The 21,668-nt window shown below is 35.8% G+C and overlaps 1 protein-coding gene across 2 annotated transcripts in view; it reads right to left on the bottom strand.

The window, feature by feature from the left end:
* Window positions 1-17,383, bottom strand: part of ABCD2 (ATP binding cassette subfamily D member 2) — a 50,216-nt gene extending 32,833 nt beyond the window's left edge. Inside the window, exons 1-5 of one of the 2 annotated variants that reach the window (XM_006086734.1) lie at window positions 16,012-17,383; window positions 14,301-14,481; window positions 7,488-7,603; window positions 4,047-4,215; window positions 3,059-3,153 (exon numbers count right to left, since the gene is read on the bottom strand). In XM_006086734.1, coding sequence (XP_006086796.1) covers window positions 3,059-3,153; window positions 4,047-4,215; window positions 7,488-7,603; window positions 14,301-14,481; window positions 16,012-16,947 — 1,497 coding nt within the window. In that variant the 5' untranslated portion in view covers window positions 16,948-17,383. Of the gene's footprint in view, window positions 1-3,058; window positions 3,154-4,046; window positions 4,216-7,487; window positions 7,610-14,300; window positions 14,482-16,011 lie in introns of both variants that reach the window. The other variant, XM_023752263.1, reaches the window with a different exon arrangement.
* Window positions 17,384-21,668: the final 4,285 nt, after the last annotated feature.

Below are 21,668 nucleotides of genomic sequence, written 5' to 3'. Positions count from 1 at the left end.
AGATACCATCACAAGGATATAAGATAGAAGCAAGCTTGAGTCTACAAAATCTACAGATTTTTTTTTTCTAAAAAAATAGATATTTTTTTCTCTTTAATTGTAAGCAAACTAAAATGCTATTTTGATACAATAAAGTTCAAAGGAAAATCCTGAGGAAAACCCAGAAAGAATTAATTTGTGATTTGCTGCGCTCTTTGACTAGAAAGAGGACTAAGGAAGTTAAATGTTGTAGAAGCATAAATACTTCACAAATGATGTTTTTAAAAGTATCTGTCATGGCAAAAGGCACATTCACAAAATATATATATATTTTAAATATATTTTATTGACTTTTTACAGAGAGGAAGGGAGAGGGATAGAGAGTTAGAAACATCGATGAGAGAGAAACATCGATCAGCTGCCTCCTGCACACCCCCTACTGGGGATGTGCCCGCAACCAAGGTACATGCCCTTGACCAGAATCGAACCTGGGATCCTTGAGTCCGCAGGCCGATGCTCTATCCACTGAGCCAAACTGGTTAGGGCTCACAAAATATTTTAATAGGGTCATTCTCTGTTAGGAATTCTTAGAAATGTAACGCATTTTGAGTCATAATAGGAGATTTTACTACATTTATATTTTTAACATGTTTTCTGATATTTAGCACACAGAGATTGTGAAGTATAAAGAATTCCTTGCTCAGCTGACTACATGTTGAGCTTTGAACTACGGACCAGGAAGTCATGGGTTGTGGGCTCAATCCCCAGTATGGGGTGTGTAGGAGGCAGCCAATCAATGATCCCTCTCACATTGCTGTTTCTCTCTCTCTCTCTCTCCCTCTCCCTTCCTCTCTGAAATCAATGAAAATTATATTAAAAAAGAATTCTCACATTTATTAAATTTTATTCTCCAAATGTTTGTTGTTGTTTTTTAAATTCTGAAAGGCCAACAAAAGAGAACCTTTTCCTTTAAAAACCTGTTTGTCAATCCATGCAAAGGAAACAACTTTCTATTATATTTAGGGACCTGAGACTTCAAATAAAACTTCCTGTCTGAGTAAAAAATAAACAATTATTATAAAAGTGTACTATAATAACATCTTTGTAGCACTTTAAAATATGTAACACTTTTATTATATTATTTAAAAATTTATTTCATATAAAAATAAACTGAGCTCTGAAGTTTTTACAGAAAGAGGGTGATGGCCCTAGTTGGTTTGGCTCAGTGGATAGAGCATCAACCTGTACACTGAGGGGTCCCAGGTTCGATTCCTGTCAAGGGCACATGCCCGGATTGTGGGCTCGATCCCCAGTAGGGGGCGTGCAGGAGGCAGTTGATCAATGATACTCTCTCATCATTGATATTTCTATCTCTCTCTCCTTCTCCCTTCCTCTCTGAAATCAATAAAAATATATTAAAGAAAAGAAAGAGGATGATGTCCACAATTATATAATTAGTAGGTGGCAGAATTTAAGACTCTTACTCTATTTAATAAGTGTAAGAATAAAAATTGATATTATGAACTTAAACAACCAAAGTGTTCTACAATAGAGGACTGGATAAAGAAGATGTAGTACATATACACAATGGAATACTACTCAGACATAAGAAAGGATGAAATAGTGCCATTTGCAACAACATGCATGAGCCTTGAGAATATTATGCTAAGTAAAATAAGTCAGTCAGAAAAAGCTAAGAACGATATGGTTTCACTCATATGTGGGATATAAAACTGGAACTTGTGAACACAGACAGCAGTGTGGTGGTTGTCAGAGGGAAGGGGGTTAAGGGAGGAGGGGATCCTAATATAAGGTGACAGCAGAAGATCTGACTTTGGGTGGTGGGCACACGCTGCAATATACAGATCTTGTAACATAGAAACCCACACCTGAAACCTATCTGTTCATGTTGACCATTGTCACCCCAATTTAATAAAAAATAATAATAATAAAGAAAAAAAATAAACCGAACCTGACCAAAAAAAGAGAAAGAAAATCTCTATACAAAAAGTTATAAATTATAAATTGCTGAACTACTAATAAGTAATGAAATATTCTATGTATGCCTCGTCAAATGTTTTATTTCAAATTTATTTAAGATTACGGTGTACCTTTGGCACCTAATTGGTATCATGCTCAGATCCAAATAATTAAAGAACTCTATAGGTCTATAAATGGAAAGGTAAAGCCTCATCAATTGTAGTTAAAACACAATTTCTCTTATATTTATTAACACAGAATTTTCCTTGTTCAGTACTTATCCTTTTCCTGCTCCCTTATTCATTGGTAAATACCATCTTTAATAATTAAAACTTGACTACAAAGTCCATACTAAAAGCATTTAGCACATGTATTGTCATATTTTTAATTCTGTTTTCATGTCCAATCGTCTCTTTGAACTAAAGCTCTTACACTTTCATTACAGTCATTAATGCTTATGAGCAAATTATTTTGTACTTAAATTCCAAAATATCTGAATTTTACAGTGCTTTAAATAAAGGCCTTAGGTTTATTGACTGTTTTTACATCATCAAGATGTAAAATGTTAAATAATAACTCTTATTCTCAACAGAGTTATTAGAAACTAAATTCCAATCCACAAATCTGATTTTTTTCTAACAGAAGATGTGATTATTTAAAGCACAATTAAATTTAGAGAATCTGTAATAACAGAAGTAAACCTGCTAATGACCTTTAACCTCATATTTTAGTAAATTTATTATAATTCAGGCTTGAAGTTTTTGAGTAATTCCTATAAGAAAAAAAATTAAAATTTATTTCCAGATAATAATTTTTGAGGAAATTTCCTATTGCTCTCAAAAGTTACCTAGCAAAGGCTCTCAGTACACTACAATTTTGATATATAACCTGACAATAAAGCAGTAGAAATCAAATTTCTCTTTTTCTCTGCTTTTTGAGGAAGTAACTGCTTCTGTAATTGAGCCACTGTGCATACCTTTCTTGATTTCCCCTCCTGTCCATATGCTCCTCCAAGTATTTAACATAAGGTATATGAATTCTGAGTTGTTTTGTATTAGTGTGATGGCAACAATCAGAAGATTCTTGAATATCATCTTACTTTGAAGTTTAGACTGGAAGCCACCACTTCTCCCGTTGGTGTAATTATGGGAACATTTTCACAAATAATTCCATGATCCACATCAATAACTTTTCCTGTGAGTTAAGGAACATTTTAAGTTAGAAAAGTCATCACATGTTATTGCTAATTAAGTATCTTAAAAGATACTTCACAGTTATAAATCATAGAAATAAATGGAAATATATATGTTATGTTTAAAGCAAAGTTTAATGCATACTGGGATATTTTGACACATCTATTTAGAAAATTTCTATCAGAAATTTTATTTTGCAATAATCTGATGTCAAAATCATGAGAGCAAAGGCAAACTCTATCTGATGTAACCTAGCCATAGTCTTTATAACCACTATTTCTCTAAATTAACTTTTCTTCTGAATAAACACAGTCCTGCAACAAGGAATTAAGATACAGAATAACACAATTCTAAAAAGTAGGACAACCAAACTTAAGTTTTAAAACACAGAATGAAGAACAATGTGATATTAGCTCTAGTTCTGTTAATCTTAAAAGTAAACAATTCATTCTGCCATATGTGCAGTTTCCAAAGTTAATTCTAGAAATTTTGTCCTAAATAAAAGTAGCATAATATTTTTTATGCTAATGTTAGTCACCACTCCTCAAATTGCAACACTAACTTTGGGAATAATTGTTTAAATAATTAAATGTTGGCTCCTTGTAACAATTAAAGGCTATCATCTAAAAAACTTTGGTTCTGTTGATAAACACTTAAATATAAAAAACTAAAAAAAACTAAAAGCATTTAGACAGATTTCAGTGGATAGGGGGATGGGGTGAACGAGAAGAGATTAACCAAAGAACATACATGCATACATGCATAATCCATGGACACAAACAGTAGTCTGGGGAAGGCCTAGGGTGGGGTGGAAGCTGGGTGGAAGGGGGCAAAAAGTGAAAAAATGAGGGACATCTATAATACTGTCAACAATTAAAAAACTGAGTTTAAAACCTTTGATTTCCAGTGTGTCACTGAAAGGTAATTCTATATTAGCTCCATTCTTGTCATGGTTTTCAGATTCTTGCACGACAGCAGTTCTCTTATAAATGCCTCTGTTAACTTCATCAAATACCCAAAACATATTGTACACTCGAGTAGTATAGCCTGCTAATTCAGTGACCTAAAACCAATGCAGAGAAATAATATAGAGTTAATATACCCAAGATAGACTTTTAAATAAATGTACCTTCATATAAGCTTCTTGATTTAACATCAAAGGTCCTATTTTATTAGTCATGAAAATAGATAATACATCTGATAACGAAAACAAGTAACAGTAAAAATGTTACCAAGAAAGCAACATAGCTGCCCAGCCAGCATGGCTCAGTGGTTGAGTGTCGACCTATGAACAGGGAGATCACGGTTCAATTCCCGGGCAGGCCACATGCCTGGGTTGTGGGCTTGATCCCTAATGTGGGACTTGCAGGCAGCAGCCATTCAATGATTTTCTCTCATCATTGATGTTTCTATCTCTCTCTCCTTTTCCCTTCCTCTCTGAGATCAATTTAGAGAAAGAGAGAGAGAGAGCGAGAGCGCGCAACATAGCAAGGTGTCAATGTAAGATTGATTGGAATTATAAAATACATTAAAATTTATTCATTCAAGTCAGGGTTCAAAATAAGAAATTTCAGAATATTAGTGAAACTTAAAAACCTTTCAGTCAAATTTCTTATTTAGCTCATTTACATGACAAATTTCATTTATAGAAAGTTAGAAATTTTGTGAAAAGCTTAAATTCATTCAAGGAAATAAAAATTCTTTATTTTGGTATTTTTTTCTTCAATTTAAAATGGAAGATTTTAAATAGAAGAAAAATACATTTTTTTCTCATTATAAAATGAATGTTTCTGAGTCAAATTGATTATCAAAATTCCCTACTTGGCCAGAGAAAATACCCCTGCTAGAGGATACTAATATTGGGAGTGAGCTCAATGAAAACTTTAAATCATTTTCAGTCCAAATCCCACAATTCACGATCTTTTCAGGCAACGCATGATTTAGATGGCCAAAGAAAAACATTAAATATGACTTTTTTTCTAGGAGAGAATGTAAAATAACACAAGATAAAATCTCTGCTTCAGTCCAGTGGTGTCTTGCTTTTATTCGGCCAGTTGTCCAATTTAGATGGAATCTCCAGCTGTTTTTCTATTAAAAGAACATCTTGTTATCAAGGTACTGTAAAATGTGACTCATCTTCTGTCAAGACCATCTTTCTCAGTGAAAAGGAAAGCACAAAAACCATTTCCTTACAGAAATGTTTATAAGGAAATTGGTACTAATAAGCAAGGCATGTCACTAATGAATGTTTCTTAAACAATAAATTGTGAAATAATTCAACAATGCTGACATTTAGGTAAGAATTTTGTGTGTGCAAAGATTAAGCAGTAAATAAGTAGGTGCTATTGCTAAAAGCCTCTACCACATGTCTCTACTGTGTGTGAGAGCCTGTAATTAGATTAGTATTGCATTTCTATATGTTAATGTTATAAACATTTAAAGGGTAATTTCTAAAATGTTATCTAGAAGAATTTCTTGAGTTTCCAGGTAGAGAAAAACAGAGCTAAAGATTAACAAAATACAGATTCAAAGGAAATCTGGGTAAATATATTTGCATAGAAAAAAATCCAGAACCAAATGAAAAGGTCAGTTAAAGAAAGGCAGGAGGCAATGACGTAGTAGACCAAGCTGCAAGGTGGAGTGGGCAAAGAGTGTCTGAAAAAAACTGAAAATGTGACTGTGGGTTAATTACTTTGGAATACAAGAGAAGGACTCTAAAAAGGAACCTTGTTACCTCTGGAGCTAGCAAAGAATGCATAGTACTTTCATACGCTGTCACAGTAGTAGTAAGATTGGCTGTGACCATTCTATGACTCAAAGCACATTCAGGCAGAATAAAGCAAAATGCAATTATTTATTGTGTTGGAGATGATCTAGAAAAACCAATTGATATTCTTTCTGTGACTTAGATAGCAAAGTGTTAATGAGAGATAGATAACATTTTTATTTGTCGTTTAATTTTAATGATACATAATATGTTATATAAAAAATCCCTAAAACTGTCTCAGATTATAAAAATTACTATTTGAAAAAATGTTTTAATTGAGTTGTTTTGGTATATGGCCCTAAATAACTGTTTTACTTTGTTGGTTTAAAAAAACAAAACCAACTTAATTCAATTGTTTAATAAAACTGAAAAATTTTGTCAGCAAATCACAAAATTTATAACTCCTTTAAATGCTAATTTAATTCAAGGCTGATTTAATAGGCACCTAAATTTATAATGCTGATCTGGCAATTTATATTAATATAAAAGTTGCATGAGTAATTAATAGTGAGACTGACTGTCCATGGGAATATTATCAGTAATATCTCAATTGAATAAAGTGGTTTTTAATCTTAACCCTGTCATATCTGTAGGTCTTATTACCATTATTTCAATAAATATTTATTGACCACATATAATATTCCAACTATTAAAATGAATATTAAGAATGTAAAGATGGGTAAGATAGTTCCTACTTTCCACTCAAGGTCTGGTGCAGAAGATAGACAATTATAAAGTGGTAAAAAACCAGATGTACTGTGAACACAGACAAGGAAGACCCAGACTTTACAGGGAAAGTAGGAAGAAGGTGAAATCACAAGCACATTTATTTGTGTTTGGTGAGGCTTAACTTGTCATGAAGAATGAGCATAAGTTTGCAAGGTATATAAATAATTTTATTGAGTAACATTTATTCAGCACATAATATGTATTGTTTTCTGATAAAGTCAATGCTATCACTATTTTCATTTAACAGATGAGGAAATATACAGAGGTTAAGAAACTTGATCAAGTTCACATAATTAGTAAATACTGGAGCAAGAATTTAACTTTAGGCACTCTGTCTCTAGAATCCACACCTAAGGACTTTTCTTTTTAGTTTAAAAACAAATATGTCATATATAGACAGAAAAAAGAGGAATTACAATAGATAGTGTCAAAATTAAAGGGTATTAGCAGCAATACATTTGGGAATTGTTCTCCCTTAACTTTATTATACACTTCGCAATTTTTTTCAATCCTCACCCAAGGATATATTTTCATTGATTTTTAGAGAGGAAGGAAGAGAGACAAAGAGAAACATTGATTTGAGAGAGGAACATTGATTTGTTGCCTCCCGTACCCACCCCGACCGAGGAGTGAACTCACAACCTAGCTATGTGCCTGGCTGAGAATCGAACCTGCAACCTTTTGATGTACAGGACAACGCTCCAACCAACTGAGCCACCTGTCCAGGGCCTCTTTGCAATTTTTGATAAGGATATGTTTTCAAAATACTAAGTATATCTGGTAATTTACATTTTGCTTGATTTTCACATATCTCGCAGATTGACAAGAAATGCAAGTACCTCTTTATATGAAGACATAATCCGTTCAATGGCATCAGCTCCAGAGGCCAATAAATTTCGAGCAGTGGTAAAGGCTTCTGTCCGTTCACTAACCATTCCTTGTTTTTGGCCGTCTTCTAAATATAAAAGCAAATTACAAAACTATTTAGTTTTTTTCAAGTAACTAAATGTTTTTTTTGTATACAAATGAAGTTGTGGTTACAACAGCCATATGTAAAATGTTCAATAGTATTAGCAAGTTCCTAGATATTTAATGAATTATTGAAAATAGAATAATTGTACCAGATTTTTTGAAAGCTCCCTTTTGTCTTATTTTTTTTCTAGAAAAAGAGCTAGAACAATTAAATCCATAAGAATTAAGAACTATTTTCATTTAGCATTCTTTCAACCCTTTCCAAATCCAACACCCTACCCTTACTGTAGGAATAAAATACTATTGATTTGGTCAATGAAATCCAACTAACTAATATAAGCAAATATTTCTAGTGTGGTTCCTTTAATATAAGTGCAAATTAGCCGACCCTCATAATTTAGTCTCTGTCTACCAGTTTCAATCAACCTTCACCTTAGTACAGCAGCTCCCAAATTTGCAATGCTCTGTTTACCCTCTGATACCTGTATATATGATTTCGTCTGACTTTAATATACTTCCATTCTTTTTTTTTTTTGCTAGCTCTTCAAGAGTTCTTTTTTTTTATTTCATAGAGGAAGAGAGAGGGAGAGAAAGATAGAAATATCAATGATGAGAGAGAATCATTGATTGGCTGCCTCCTGTATGCTCCACAGTGGGGATCAAGCCCACAACCCAGGCATGTGCCCTGACCGGGAATCAAACTGTGACCTCCTGGTTCATAGGTCTACATTCAACCACTGAGCCACACCAGCCAGGCTAGAGTTAATTCTTTAGTACAGGTTTCAGTGGAAACCCTGGTCTAGCTTTTCTAATGGACTGTAAGTTCCTCAAGGGGCAAGACTGTGTGTTTTATTCCTTATTCTTAGTACTCAGATTAAGTGTCTATCACATAATACTCCTTAATGTATATTAAATGGATGCATAGATGGATGGATGGATGGATGAACATACCAAATTTACTGTCAATGCAAAATTATGGTCAGGAGTCAGGCTAGGTTTGTATCCAGGCTCTACTACATATTGGCAAGTACTAAGGTAAGTAGAGTAAGCCACTTATCCTTCCTCGCCGATTTTCTCACATGTAAATGAGGGAAATAATAGTTCTACCTTAAACAAGTCTATCTCCAAGAGTTGTTGTGAGGTTTAAAGGTTAAATACAAAGGAACTGCTAGCCTAATCCATGGCCTATAATAATACATGCTCTAAATGTTAGCTGTTATTATTTCCTCTAGTTATAGTTATTAGTGCATATCTACTCAATTTAGTCTTATTCTTCAAAATTATTCTCTCCAGGTCATTACTTTAATCTTTCCATCTATTTCATTATCTATCTTGTCCTTCTATAGATTATTTAAAAAGTTCTAAATCAAAAGCTGTAAATTAGTGAAAATGTTAGAATAATAAGATACTCATAGGCCCACTTTAATATTTATTTCTCTCTGATTTATCTCAATGTGAAGGGTTTTTTCTCCATAACAATATAATTAACTTGTGCTCTACTATGACTACTAGATACTTTCACCTTTACTTGCTCATAAACAGCTCAGCTGAATTTGAAAGGCATCTGTGCATAAGTAAAATTCACTCAGCAGACATTTACTGAACACGTAGATGTATAAGAAATTAGGTAATGTGCCATAGGACATGCAAAGGTAAGTGTTATTTTCAGACTTTTTCCTTGGGGAACTTGCAGTTTGGTAAGAGAGAGAAGTCAAGTTCCCAAATAATTATGCTGTGGGCAGTCTATGATAGGAGTTAATATGAGGTATTTGGAGGAGGCAAAAATTATTATTTTTTTTGGAATTTTTATAAGAGTTTAGTTGAGCCAAACCGATGATTTCAGGGAAACAAGATCTCAAATGCTCACAAAAAATCATTTCTTGCTGCAAGAGACAGGGAAATGCTTTATGGAGAAGTAGATGGTGAGGGAGGCCTTAAAAGCCACATACAATTTTAACACATCACAAGTATGGCGTAAGCAATGACATGAAGGGAAATTTTAAGCAATACCAACAGAATAACAAGTAGCTTGGGCAAAATAAAGTATGGGTTAGTGTCAGGCACTGATTTCATTTGAGTATCAGAATCACCATGCGCTCACGGGGACTTTTATGAGAATCTAATTTGGTCTATTCTGTTAAACACTGCTCTAAAGAACTATCATTATTTCCCTTGACGTTAGTTTCCTTGAAGAATGTAAAAAGGAAAGCTTTGAGCACTGGTATAATTGAAGAGTGAAAGATATTAGATAAATAGACTAGGGACAGAGTGTAGATACTCTTAAACACATTTAAATGTGTGAAAAAAATTTAGATAAGTCACACACAAAAATTACCAAAGGATTCTCAGCAAGCTACCAAAAATAGCAAAATGCTGGATCAGTTAAAGCACTAAGAATAGTATCGGCTCACAAAGAATCTGGCTGATGATTGAAAATAACTATAATATTTTTATGAATTTGGGTTAAAAAGGGTTTGAATAGTAGCTTTCATTGACAACCTCTGTTAAGAAGAAACTAGCACAGACGGACTTGTGTTTGATATGGCATGGTACTTCCCATGTTGCTTTGGCAGGTTAATGTGTACTGGGTTTTCTTCATGTTTTCAGCAACAAAACTACCAATAGCTCTGGACAGATTTCATTTGACTTTTATTCTACTGGTTGTTCTTTGGTAGGCACTGTGAAAGCAGTGCCAGTACTATTTCATCATGCACACAACAATCAACTGCATAAACTCTTTAGGTCCAGATTCCTTAGTGTCAGAGATATAAATTCATGACCTAAAGCACTCACCAAATATTTATGGTCCTACCAAATATTTTATCAAAAGTTCCTCATTTAAGGATTTAATGTTTAATATTACATCTGCTTATTTTACTGACACTGTTCAGCTCTGCTAATAAGAAGTGTGTATTCAGCCATGGACACATCTTGTTATTTCACTGAAAAGGCAAGAAAGGATTAAAAAAGCTAAGGTTGTATCATTATCTATTTTTCCAAACCCATATAATTGTACAATACAGAGAGTAAACCCTGATATAAACTATGCAGATAATACTGGCAGTGCTAGTGGCTGAGATGCTTTCTTCCCTGCCTGTGAAGACATCTGGGGTAATGTCTGGCAGGAGGGATCTATAGGTAGCTTTCTCTGGCCTTACCCAGAACTGCTTTTGATATGATATCAACAGTGGTTTATAATGTTAAAAATTTGAGATTATAGCTCCTAGGTAACTATTTTTTCTTTCATGTAATTTCAGTTTTTCTCTTACTGCAAAGCAAACAAAGGGGCAATGTCCTCTAAAAATATATAATAGAAACTATATAAAACTATTTCAATGCTTTTTCAATTAGTTGGTCCCATGATTAGTTGGTCTCAAACTAAGTGAAGTTCCTTATAGATCAAGTTCCCAAAGAGCTCAGATAGAGGCAACATGATGAAGGGGGAAAAAGCAAAGCTCTAGGAGTTACATAATGTTTTCTAGCCTTAATGCTTCGACCGTCTGTGTGACTTGAGTAAATCCCAGGCTCCAGATTAAATGACCTGTAAGGTCCTCTTCTGATGTGAAGATGGCATAATTCCATATGCAATTTTGTAACATGAACATGAATATTAACATGATCCTACCCTTAACCACAAGATTTCTCTTAAAGTTGTACTATAGAACTATTTTTCTTTTCTCCTCCCCCCACAAAAGTTATGTAGGTTCGTCCTCCTATCTGCATGTTACTCTGATGTCCTAATCACTTGCAAATGCCTTGCTCCTTTAACAATAATAATCATACCAGCAACTATCTATTGAGCACTTCCTATGGGGCAGGTATTGTTACAAGTTTTATATATGTGACCTTCTTTAATCCTCCTAACTACCCTAACATTTCCCCCATTTTGAAAATGAGGAAATGAAAGCACAAAAAGATGAAACGATTTGTCTTTAGATACAGCCTAATAAACAAAAGAGCCAGATTCTAGACTCCAGAGCCTACATGGTAAGAATATAAATAAATATTAACAATTGCTTCCACCGAAGTTCTTACTATTTGCCAAGGACTGTGTAAGAGCACATTAATACAATATATGTAATTTCATATAATTCTTTAAATGATATATTATCATCTTTACAGTTAAGATAGGAAAACTGAAGCATATGAAGTTTATGTAACTTTCTGAAGGATGAATACTAATAAACAGCAGAGTCTAGATTTAAAGTGACCTGCTTCTTTCCTCTGTCTTCCTTTTTCTTCCTGTTCTCTTTGCCATTCCTCTCACTCACCCATTTCATATATATACAGTGTCATACATTTAATTCCTCTCTAACATAAGGGACAACTCAGGGCATAAGAGTAAACTGAGATGGAAGACTAGATTAGACTATCTGGTATGCAATTCTAAGACCTAAAGCCTCAAAGATATGTCATTATCTTAAAAATAAATAATTTTTTCTGAGTAAAATGATAATATTTTCATGTGTTAAGTCATTGTTGGTCAAATATATTTAGTAAACACATATATGTAAACATTATAAGCATAAATATAGTAACCTTAGAAATTACAGAAGATATTGAGGCATACTCTCATAATAATCTTGTCATAGGAATTCATTGAGATTATAGCTCCTATGAATTTCTTCTTCTATGAAATTCTTATATTGTTTTTCTTTGTATAACATTTTCTTTTGAAAAGAAGTTTTAAGAATCAGTTCCATTTGCATCAATGTTATTATTCCCATCTAAAATTTTAATGCTGTTTCTTTAAATTAATATGGTGTTTTCAGGATTCATAGGATGTATTTTGAACATCTTATTGCATCACCTGCAGAAGTAAGATTGTTATATTCTTTGCATACATTGTTTATGTCTTAGTGGTCTCTGTGGGGTTAATTTGTCACCATTAATAGCTGCATGTTCCCTGTTCTATGTTTACTCCAGGGTTTTCTAACAAGACCAGTGCTTCCAAGGACTAACAGAACTACCCCATAATCTTATAATTGGGGTTGCTGTTAGTATACATTATATACGAAACTTAAAAAATATCCATATACTTAGAGAGAATCTTTTAATATAAAAGATTCAATATAGCATGAATATCTGACAATTTTGTCAAATTTCTTAATAAAACTGATCTTAAGAACATAGGTTTTTAAGTGACTTTTTTTGTTAATATGCTTGAAAAAGCAATTTTTTTATTTAATTATGAAAAGATTTAGTCTAAGAATACTCTTAATAACAATGACTTTTTCAATATAAGTTTTTTAAATGACATTTTAAAAATAAAATTTGAAAATATAAAAACAGATAAAATTCCGTTTTCCAGTGGTCTAAACACGGTGTCTACTGTTGAATTGTGGAGTATATGTATTGAATTTGGTATATGTATAGCATTATCACAAAGGTTTGACAAATCCTAATTACTAAAATGAACAATTGTAGGTTAAGAATGACTCAAATTTGACAAGTGTTTTTATAAGAATTGGTTAAAGTATTTAGGTACAGTTCAAGTGTAAAAGCATGTGGTAATTTTTTGCTTGTTTTTATTAGATGCCTTAAAACAAATAACTACAGCAAAAATAACCACAAAATAATGTGAATTCTGTTACATTATTTTTAGTGTTGCCTTTTGTTTTTTACATAATAAATGTCACCCTGTATCGAGAACATCCAGAGCATGCTCTGTACTTTCAAAACATGACTCCATTAAATCCTCACAACAACCCTCCGAAGTAGCCTTTCTGATGATCATTTTATAGATGAGGAAACGGAGGTTTGGGGAGTTTGATTAATATGACTAACACATACAAAGGCAAATAGAGGGAAAGCCAAGAGCTGAGAAAGGCCCAGGCTTTTGTAGCTCCTTCAACACCAAGGCCAATTTGGTCAAGTGGTTTTCAGACAGGAGGGGGTATATTGTATTATTCAGAAAGAACAGGAAATGCTGCTTCTTTATTTTAATTCCCCTATCTCCCTGCCAATTAAGATCCAAACTCCCACCTCAATCAAGTAAGACACAACATTTTAATGCCCCTTTTGCCCTTATCTTTCTTTGTTATTCCAAAGGATGACAATGTTGACAAAAACCACTGAGATGGTGATAGGCTAGAATTAGACACTTGCTACTTGTAAAACTTTCCCCCCACAATACCACCAAATCATGCTACATAGGAGGTTATCTATGTTACCTACAAGTAGAGCAGACTTTGTATCGTGGCATGAAGCACTTTGTGAAAAAGTATTCCTTGTTGCCTAACTTTTTAAATAAAATTAGAGCAGACCCAGTTATAGAACATTTATAGATTAAATGCATTGGATGTGCACAACTGAAGTTGGCAATGACAAAACTTATACTCTTTTTGAAGGTATTTTGTTTTGAGTTTAAATGTTAAACTAGAGAATTATTTTATATAAGGCAGTATAATTAAAATTGCTCAAGTTCAACTCCCAGAAACACTGCATCAGAGATCTCTGATATATTTCAGAACTGGAAAGTTCTTTTGATCAACTTGTCTCTTTTTTTTTTCATATTGCTGGTCTTATCTTTGGACATTGCAAAGTCTTCCATTGTTTCTGACTATTAATGACTATAGAACAATGGCTACATACAGTTTCACTCACACAGAACAAGCAGTAATACTTTCAAGAGAAATAACCTTAAGCATATATTTGAGATTAAGCATAAATGCCATTACCACCATCTGCAAAGCCAGTTGCAGTGATAATAGGTACAGCCACCATAATTAGTCCACTGCCGCTCCAAACATACTTCATCAAGAACTGTTCTATCATAATGTACCACAAACGTTTCGATAAAATGAGGTTCATCTGATCTGCTAAAGCTTTGTAACTTTTCTGGAGTTGTTTCATTTCTACCTATAGAGAGAAAAAGAGTTAAGAATTAACTTAGCATGAGCTATCAAAATAAATATTGTATGCTTGAGGACTTTAAAGATAAGTTACATATTAGCTTGCTTTATTTAGTATTGTATTATCTATGATTCTAACAACCAATAAATACAGATTAATATCAGATGTAGTCATTATTGTTTAGATGTATCATACCTGTAATATTAAAAAAAAATACTCAGTAAATATAATACTAAAAATATGTAAGTGTAAAATATATATAAGTGATTTCTAAGCATGATTTTAAAATTATACGTATGAGATGTTTAAACCAAATATCCTGTAAGAATGAATAAACAATGTTAGAATCTTATCCTTCTTGATTATACCAAAACTATCTGAAAATAAGTATATGATACATATATGTGTAATTAGACTCCAGTTTTGAACTAACTCAATTTATTGGACTTTGTCTTAAATTCAAGAAGCCTACAGCATGATATAATTTACATCACTAAGTTCAATGATTCAAGAAGACTGACACATCAATATGATTAATACAACATATGAGGACAATTTTCAAGTGGGAGTAGAAGTTCTAAATTTGCTTTAAAGTTTCTTCAGATTGGTACTGCTATAAAATTTTTTTTGATAATTGATGATGCTTTAAAAATTAAATAATTCTGCCTGGTAATTAAAATACCATTTTCAACTTTAGAATACCTTAATATTTTATTTGCCAGACATTTGGATTAGGATTTCAGATGCATCACCTTAAAATTTCTGCCATATTTAATATTATGAAGTTACTGTCATGCATTGCAATTTTAGGTAATTAGGCTAACTATTTTAGGGATCTGCTTAAGGTTGAAAATCTTTAATATTTAAAATAACACTCTGGAACTCTTTCCTCCTCCTCATTTCTAATCTTAGTTTTTCTATCAAAGTTAGACAAAATTTCATTTCACTGTCTCTTTTTATTTGTGTCAAAATATGGTACTAAGTGTAATGGAAAAGCATTGGTGAGCCCCACTCTCCTAAATTTCTTAAGACTTAGGACAGCCCATCATTGACCAGGCATGCAAAACTGTCAAACTTGTTTTTCATATGAAAGCATGTTTTCCCCCCTTGAAAAACAACAATAAAATACCACCCTAAATTTCCATCTCAATAGAAACGTGTTCACTTAGTTTCCAAACATATATTTTCTTCTAATTCTGTAGAACCACCGACTAAGTTAGGATTTAAGTTTTAAGAAAATGCTTTAGAGATAATTCTGAGCATACTTGAGTAAGAGGGGTGAAGTAGACTATTTTCTACAGTGCTGAATATTTTATTCTCATGAAACTTCAGAAAAGTTTGCACTCTATAATTTTTTAACAGCTTGTCATTAAACAGGGTAATGAAGCATGTATTTTAATGAAGGTTTAAGATGTTATAGGAATCTAAAACCCTAAAGAAGTGGGTCCATCAATAATAGTACAACAGATGGTATCTAGCACTGAAGTGGCAGCTTGAACATGCTCACATTTCACCCATCACCTTAATATCTCTTACCTTATGTCCTCTGTAAAAGGCAATTTCTTCAACATTGGCTATAATTCTGGAGTGCACATACCGTAAATAGCCTTTTCTATGCGCTTCTTCGGCCACTAATTTACCAAACTTGGGAGAGCAGGCTTTCAACACTTTAGCAGTGGCATATACCACAAGTCCTGCTAATAGAGTGGGTCCAATTGGGCTCGCACCTCTGGATGTAGCAGTCTGGATGAGGGTGTAGGAGGTCAGAATTACATCTAAAATAGGTTTGGTCAGATTGGAATACAAGTGAGCCACAGACTGGGAGAACATCATAATATCTTCAGTAAGAGACTGGTCAGGGTTTGCCAGCCTCCCATCCATATTGATCACTTTATAATAAGTCTGATTTGTAAAATAGGTTTCATAGGCATGGTCTACTAGGCGAGTTCTGAAGGCCAAAGCCAATTTGCATTCCAGGTACCTTATTGCACTGTTGACAAAGGTGGCAGGGATGGCAATCAGAAGCCACTTGATCAGTTTGATGATGAAAGTCCGAGGCTTCTTTTCCACAATGCTTTTTACGATTTTTCCATCCAGACCAGCCACATAGATAGACAGAAAGGTTCTTGAGATGAGAGCCACCGAGTGGAGGCAGAGCCACCCTGTCTCCGTGGTCACAAGTTTTGGAAAGAGGATTTTCCGAAGTTCTAGTAGCTGTTTGAAAAAATCTGCATTCACTCCAGGCGAAGGTTTTTTACAAGTGATCTCGGTGCAATGCAGTGTTTCTCTGTTCTCTGCAGCCCCACGAGCTTCTTTTTTCTTCCCGTGGCCAGTTTGCTTTAAATGCTTGCTAAGGATGGGGTAGAGGGTTTTCATAGCATATGCCGCAGCCACCAGGCAGGCGGCCCTTTTAGCAGCACCCGACCTGGTCCATTTCACTCGATCAGCTGCTGCATTTAGCATATGTATCATTTTCCCAGATACCCAAACCAGCTTCAAAAAGGATAGTTTTAAAAGATCATGCTCCACGGGATCCCCAGCCAATATTTCAGAAAGTGCTACAGCGTTCCATACTCTGCAGCGTTTCTCCTCTTCTGTGTTTTTTTGGTTTTGTTTTAGTTTTGTTCTGCTGTGACAGACGAGCCGAGCTCAGTCTCCACTGCATCTACCGGGGATGATTCGCTCAGAAGCTCAAGCTGCACCGAGCAGCCCCAAGCTCCTCCCTCACCGACCCCTCATTGGCTGTGAGGGCGGGGGGACCTTGGGATCCTCGCTGCTCCCCTTTGAACCTTTAAAATGAGGAGAGAGCAAAATGAATTTCATCCTTAAACTGGAGTTCAGCGAGTTAAATGTCTATTTTTGGAGAGGTCGAATCAGGCAAGCTGCTGGCAACAAAACCTGCCCTAGCCACTGAGCATGCTCAGCGTCACTTAGAAACCCACAGAAGTTTCAGAACATACAGCGATTCTCTTAAGGTTTTAGTAGATACCACAAGGTGAAGAGCAAAAAGAAAGGGAGATTTCCAAACGCTATACAACGGGTTGGAGAAGGAGAAGAAGCCAGGGAGTTGAGGAAGGAGGGACAAGATGCTCAACGTAAAATGAATATAAGAAGGCTGTGAAATGAATCTGAAAGGGAGAGAGAAGAAAGTGACAAAGCCAGGAGGGCACTGGGAAAAAATACTTGGATCTGTTTTGCGGTCCTGTCCCCATCCATTTAATTTTTTTCTATGATTTTATATGAAGACCCAGAACCTACGAGACAAGTTGTAATCGAGGGCATTATTTGTAAATAAAAAGAAATCGTCTCTATTATATAAACTAATTATCTGCTGTACTTCCACCCCTATGTTTACTCGTCCTTATAATAAAAGTCTTCCAGCCCCACGACTGCTATTTTTAGCAATGGAGCTCTGATGCACTGGTATTTATTTACAAGGTGGCTACTAAATAAATGAGAGCAATGTTTCACTTCTACTACTCCCTTGTGTCCCTTGTTACTTGGAGGTACTGTGACTCTATAATCAAATGTTAACCATTTGGGAACCCAACCAGAGTGGGACAGTTGGAAATAGCTTCTCCAAGAGCTTACTTCATTTTTCAAGAGTTCTTTCTCTTTCACGGGCTTTTGTTTGTTTGTTTTGTTTAGGCTTAGAGATAATCCATTGGCTACTTCCCATTTACATTTTAGTTATTTGATAAAAACCAAGAGTGTTAAAAAAAATTCTCTATTTTTCTAATGGAGGACTTAAACTGCTAAATAGTCAAGCAAAACTCTGCATACTTAAAAAAAATATAAAAGGCTTTTTTTAAAAAAAAAAATAAGGAAGAGTATATTCTTGAATATGTGAAAAATTAGCTTTTTTACCCCAACCCTCCACACACAACATACATGCTGAAAGCCTGGGAAGATATGCATTAAACTAGAACAGATGGGCCACCATCTATTTTTTAGATGACCCTTGAGTTAAGAGTGGTTTTTACATTTTAAAGTGCTTAAAAATACAACAAAAGAAGACTATTTTGTGACATGAAATTGTACAAAATTTTTATTTCAGTGTTTATAAATAAAGTTTTATTGGAACACATCTACAGGCATTTATTTACTTACTAGAGGCCTGACGCACGAAATTCATGTACTGGGGGGTGGGAGAGTCCCTCAGCCCAGCCTGTACCCTCTCATAGTCCAGGACCCCTCGGGGGATGTCTGGGACCCCTAGCTCCTTACCTCCTGCCTGCTCACTGCTCCTTAGCGCTGCAGTGGAGGCAGGAGAGGCTCCTGCCACTGCTGCTGCGCTCGCCAGCCATGAGCCCAGCTTCTGGCTGAGCGGCGCTCCCCCTGTGGGAGAGCACTGACCACCAGGGGGAAGCTCCTGCATTGAGCGTCTGCCCCCTGGTGGTCAGTGCGCATCATAGCGAATGGTCGTTCTGGTCATTCTGCCATAACTGTCGCTTAGGCTTTTATTATATAGATTGTCTATGACTTTCAAGCTACAGTGGCAGAGTTGGGTCAATGAAATAGAGTCTAAAACTGCAGTTCTCAACCTGTGGGTCGCGAACCCTTCGGGGGTCGAACGACCCTTTCACAGGGGTTGCCTAAGACCATCCTGCATATCAGATATTTACATTATGATTCATAACACTAGCAACATTACAGTTATAAAGTAGCAATGAAAATAATTTTACGGTTGGGTCACAACATGAGGAACTGTATTTAAAGAGCCAGAAGGTTGAGAACCACTAGTCTACAACATTTACTGCCTGTCCGGTCTTCATCAGAAGTTTGCCAACCTCTGTGCTGGCATATAAAGCCTGTGTCAGTGTTGGGTGACCTTCATCACTCAATTTACTAGAATAAAGAACTATCCTCACTTCTATGACTAATGATATTCCTAAACTTTTAAAACTTCTCCTTTCTGAAATACCTATATTAATTCCAAGAATCATCACATCTCTTTTCATTTTTTTTTGCATTCAATTCAGCAGATTTACTAATCCATGAGTGGCAAAGTCACGCAAGTCTTTGTTAGCTGGCCATAATAAGCAGCACAATCTGTCATTCCATTAAGACTTTCCAACTTATATGTAGATATCACAGTAGTTTATTTCAAAATCTTATATCCCTAATTTCATGCTTTTCGTGGGTCAAAATCAGGCTGTCTTATATTTATAAATTTTAATTCATTATGTTACATTTCATGACTGTGATAGGACAGGCAGAGGGCTAAGGTAAACTTAACTAGGGGTGATTGGAGGTTGTTTGACCAGGTAGAACGTGGTACACCGAGGGGCGCATGGGTCAGAAACCAGCTGGCAGATGAGACAAGTGGCTTGCATCACTGGCATAAGACAGCCATATCAGGGGAGGAGCAGGGTAGTGAGAAATCTAGAAGCAAACAACATTATAGATCCAAACAGGTACCCAATTAGTTGTAGGTAGGTTAATTTGCCAACTGATAATGAGGCTGGGGTACAGGAACAAGCTTTTAATGCGTGGAGTGAAAGACTTGTTAGAATGAACAATTAGGTATGAGGAAATAATCAAGATGGGAATTTGGTTACCAGAATTGTGGTAGGTTGAAGGCCAGTTACTGAAACTGGAGAAAAAGTCAGTGTGAGCTTTGACTTGATGTTGAGCCACTATAACCATTTAAATTGTACTCACTCTTCACCCAGTCAGGGTTGATTCTAGCGTCTGAAGCTGGGCTCAAGCCTTCCGGGAAGGCAGTGGGAGAATTTGAGATGACAGGAAACTAGATAGGTATTTCCAACTGGAAATATATGCCATTTAAGAAACTAAGAATGTCAAAGTACTTTTCATTTTTTTTCTACCAGCAGTATGTAATTAAAGCAAAGAGAATGTAAATTCAGTTTGAATTCCAAACTATACAAGATAAAGGAGGTGAAAAAAGATCACTTACTCTAGTAAACATAGTTCAGCCTAATTTTCACTCAAGTTTCTCAACTTTACATGTGTTTATGTGGGAAAGTATTAAAATTTTCTTAAGAGGGGAGAAATAGTCTAAGAAAAGGATCTTAAAAATGAATTAAAATTAAAAAAAGCAATAATTATCAAATTACTTTGTTCTCAAGCGCGAATTTCTCAGTATCAGTGTCAAAGTGGACTCTATCAATATCCATGTAAGAGTTGGATTATATATATATATATATATATATATATATATATATATCCTATCTAATAAAAGAGAAACATGGTAATTAGCGTATGACCGCTACCCTTCCCATTGGCTAATCAGGGCGATATGCAAATTAACTGCCAGCCAAGATGGCGGCCGGCAGCCAGGCAGCTGGAAGCGAACATGAGTCTTGCTTGCTTCAGTGAAGGAGGACTCCAACGTTCCCCGCCTGCCTTGCCGGCCTCTGAGCTGGCAGTTTGAAACATTCTAACAAATATAGAAGCTAAACAAAACCCCAGAAACCAGCTTTCAGCCGGCTGGGATCTCAGAGCTGGAGATGATACAGTGTTTCGATTATAGAACCGAAACAAACCAGATATCTGCTTTCAGCAGCAGAGGCCTTGGCCTAGAATAAAAAAAAAAGAAAAAAAGGAACGGTTGGGAGCTTCAGTCACCCACCAGCCTGAAAACAGCCCTCAGCCCCTCACCCAGACTGGCCAGGCACCCCAGTGGGGACCTCCACCCTGAAGGGTGTGTGACCAGCTGCAAACAGCCATCATCCCCTCATCCAGGCTGGCCAGGCACCTCAGTGGGGACCCCCACCCTGATCCAGGACACCCTTCAGGGCAAACCATCCAGCCCCTACCCATGCACCAGGCCTCTATCCTATATAGTAAAAGGGTAATATGCTTCCCGGCACCGGGATCAGCGTGACAGGGGGCAGCGCCCAAACCCCCTGATCGCCCTGCGGCTCTGTGTGTGACAGGGGGTGGGGCCACAACCTCCCTATCTGCCCTGCTCTGTTCGTGACAGGGGAAGGCGCCCCAACTCCCTGATCAGCCCTGCTCTGTGCCTGATAGGGGGGAGCTCCCCAACCCCCTGATCCCCCTGCGGCTCTGTGTGTGACAGGGTGCAGCACCCTAACCCCCTCATGGGCCCTGCTCTGTGTGTGACAGGGTGCAGTGCCCCAACCCCCTGATTGGCCCTGCCCTGAGTGTGACAGGGGGCGGTGCCCCAACTCCCCTTATCGGCCCTACTCTGTGAGTGACAGGGGGGA

Source organism: Myotis lucifugus, unplaced genomic scaffold (genome assembly GCF_000147115.1).
Source record: "Myotis lucifugus unplaced genomic scaffold, Myoluc2.0 scaffold_30, whole genome shotgun sequence".
Lineage (NCBI taxonomy): Eukaryota > Metazoa > Chordata > Mammalia > Chiroptera > Vespertilionidae > Myotis > Myotis lucifugus.
Note: the sequence above shows the minus strand (reverse complement) of the source record. Positions and strands in the feature narration are given on the sequence as shown.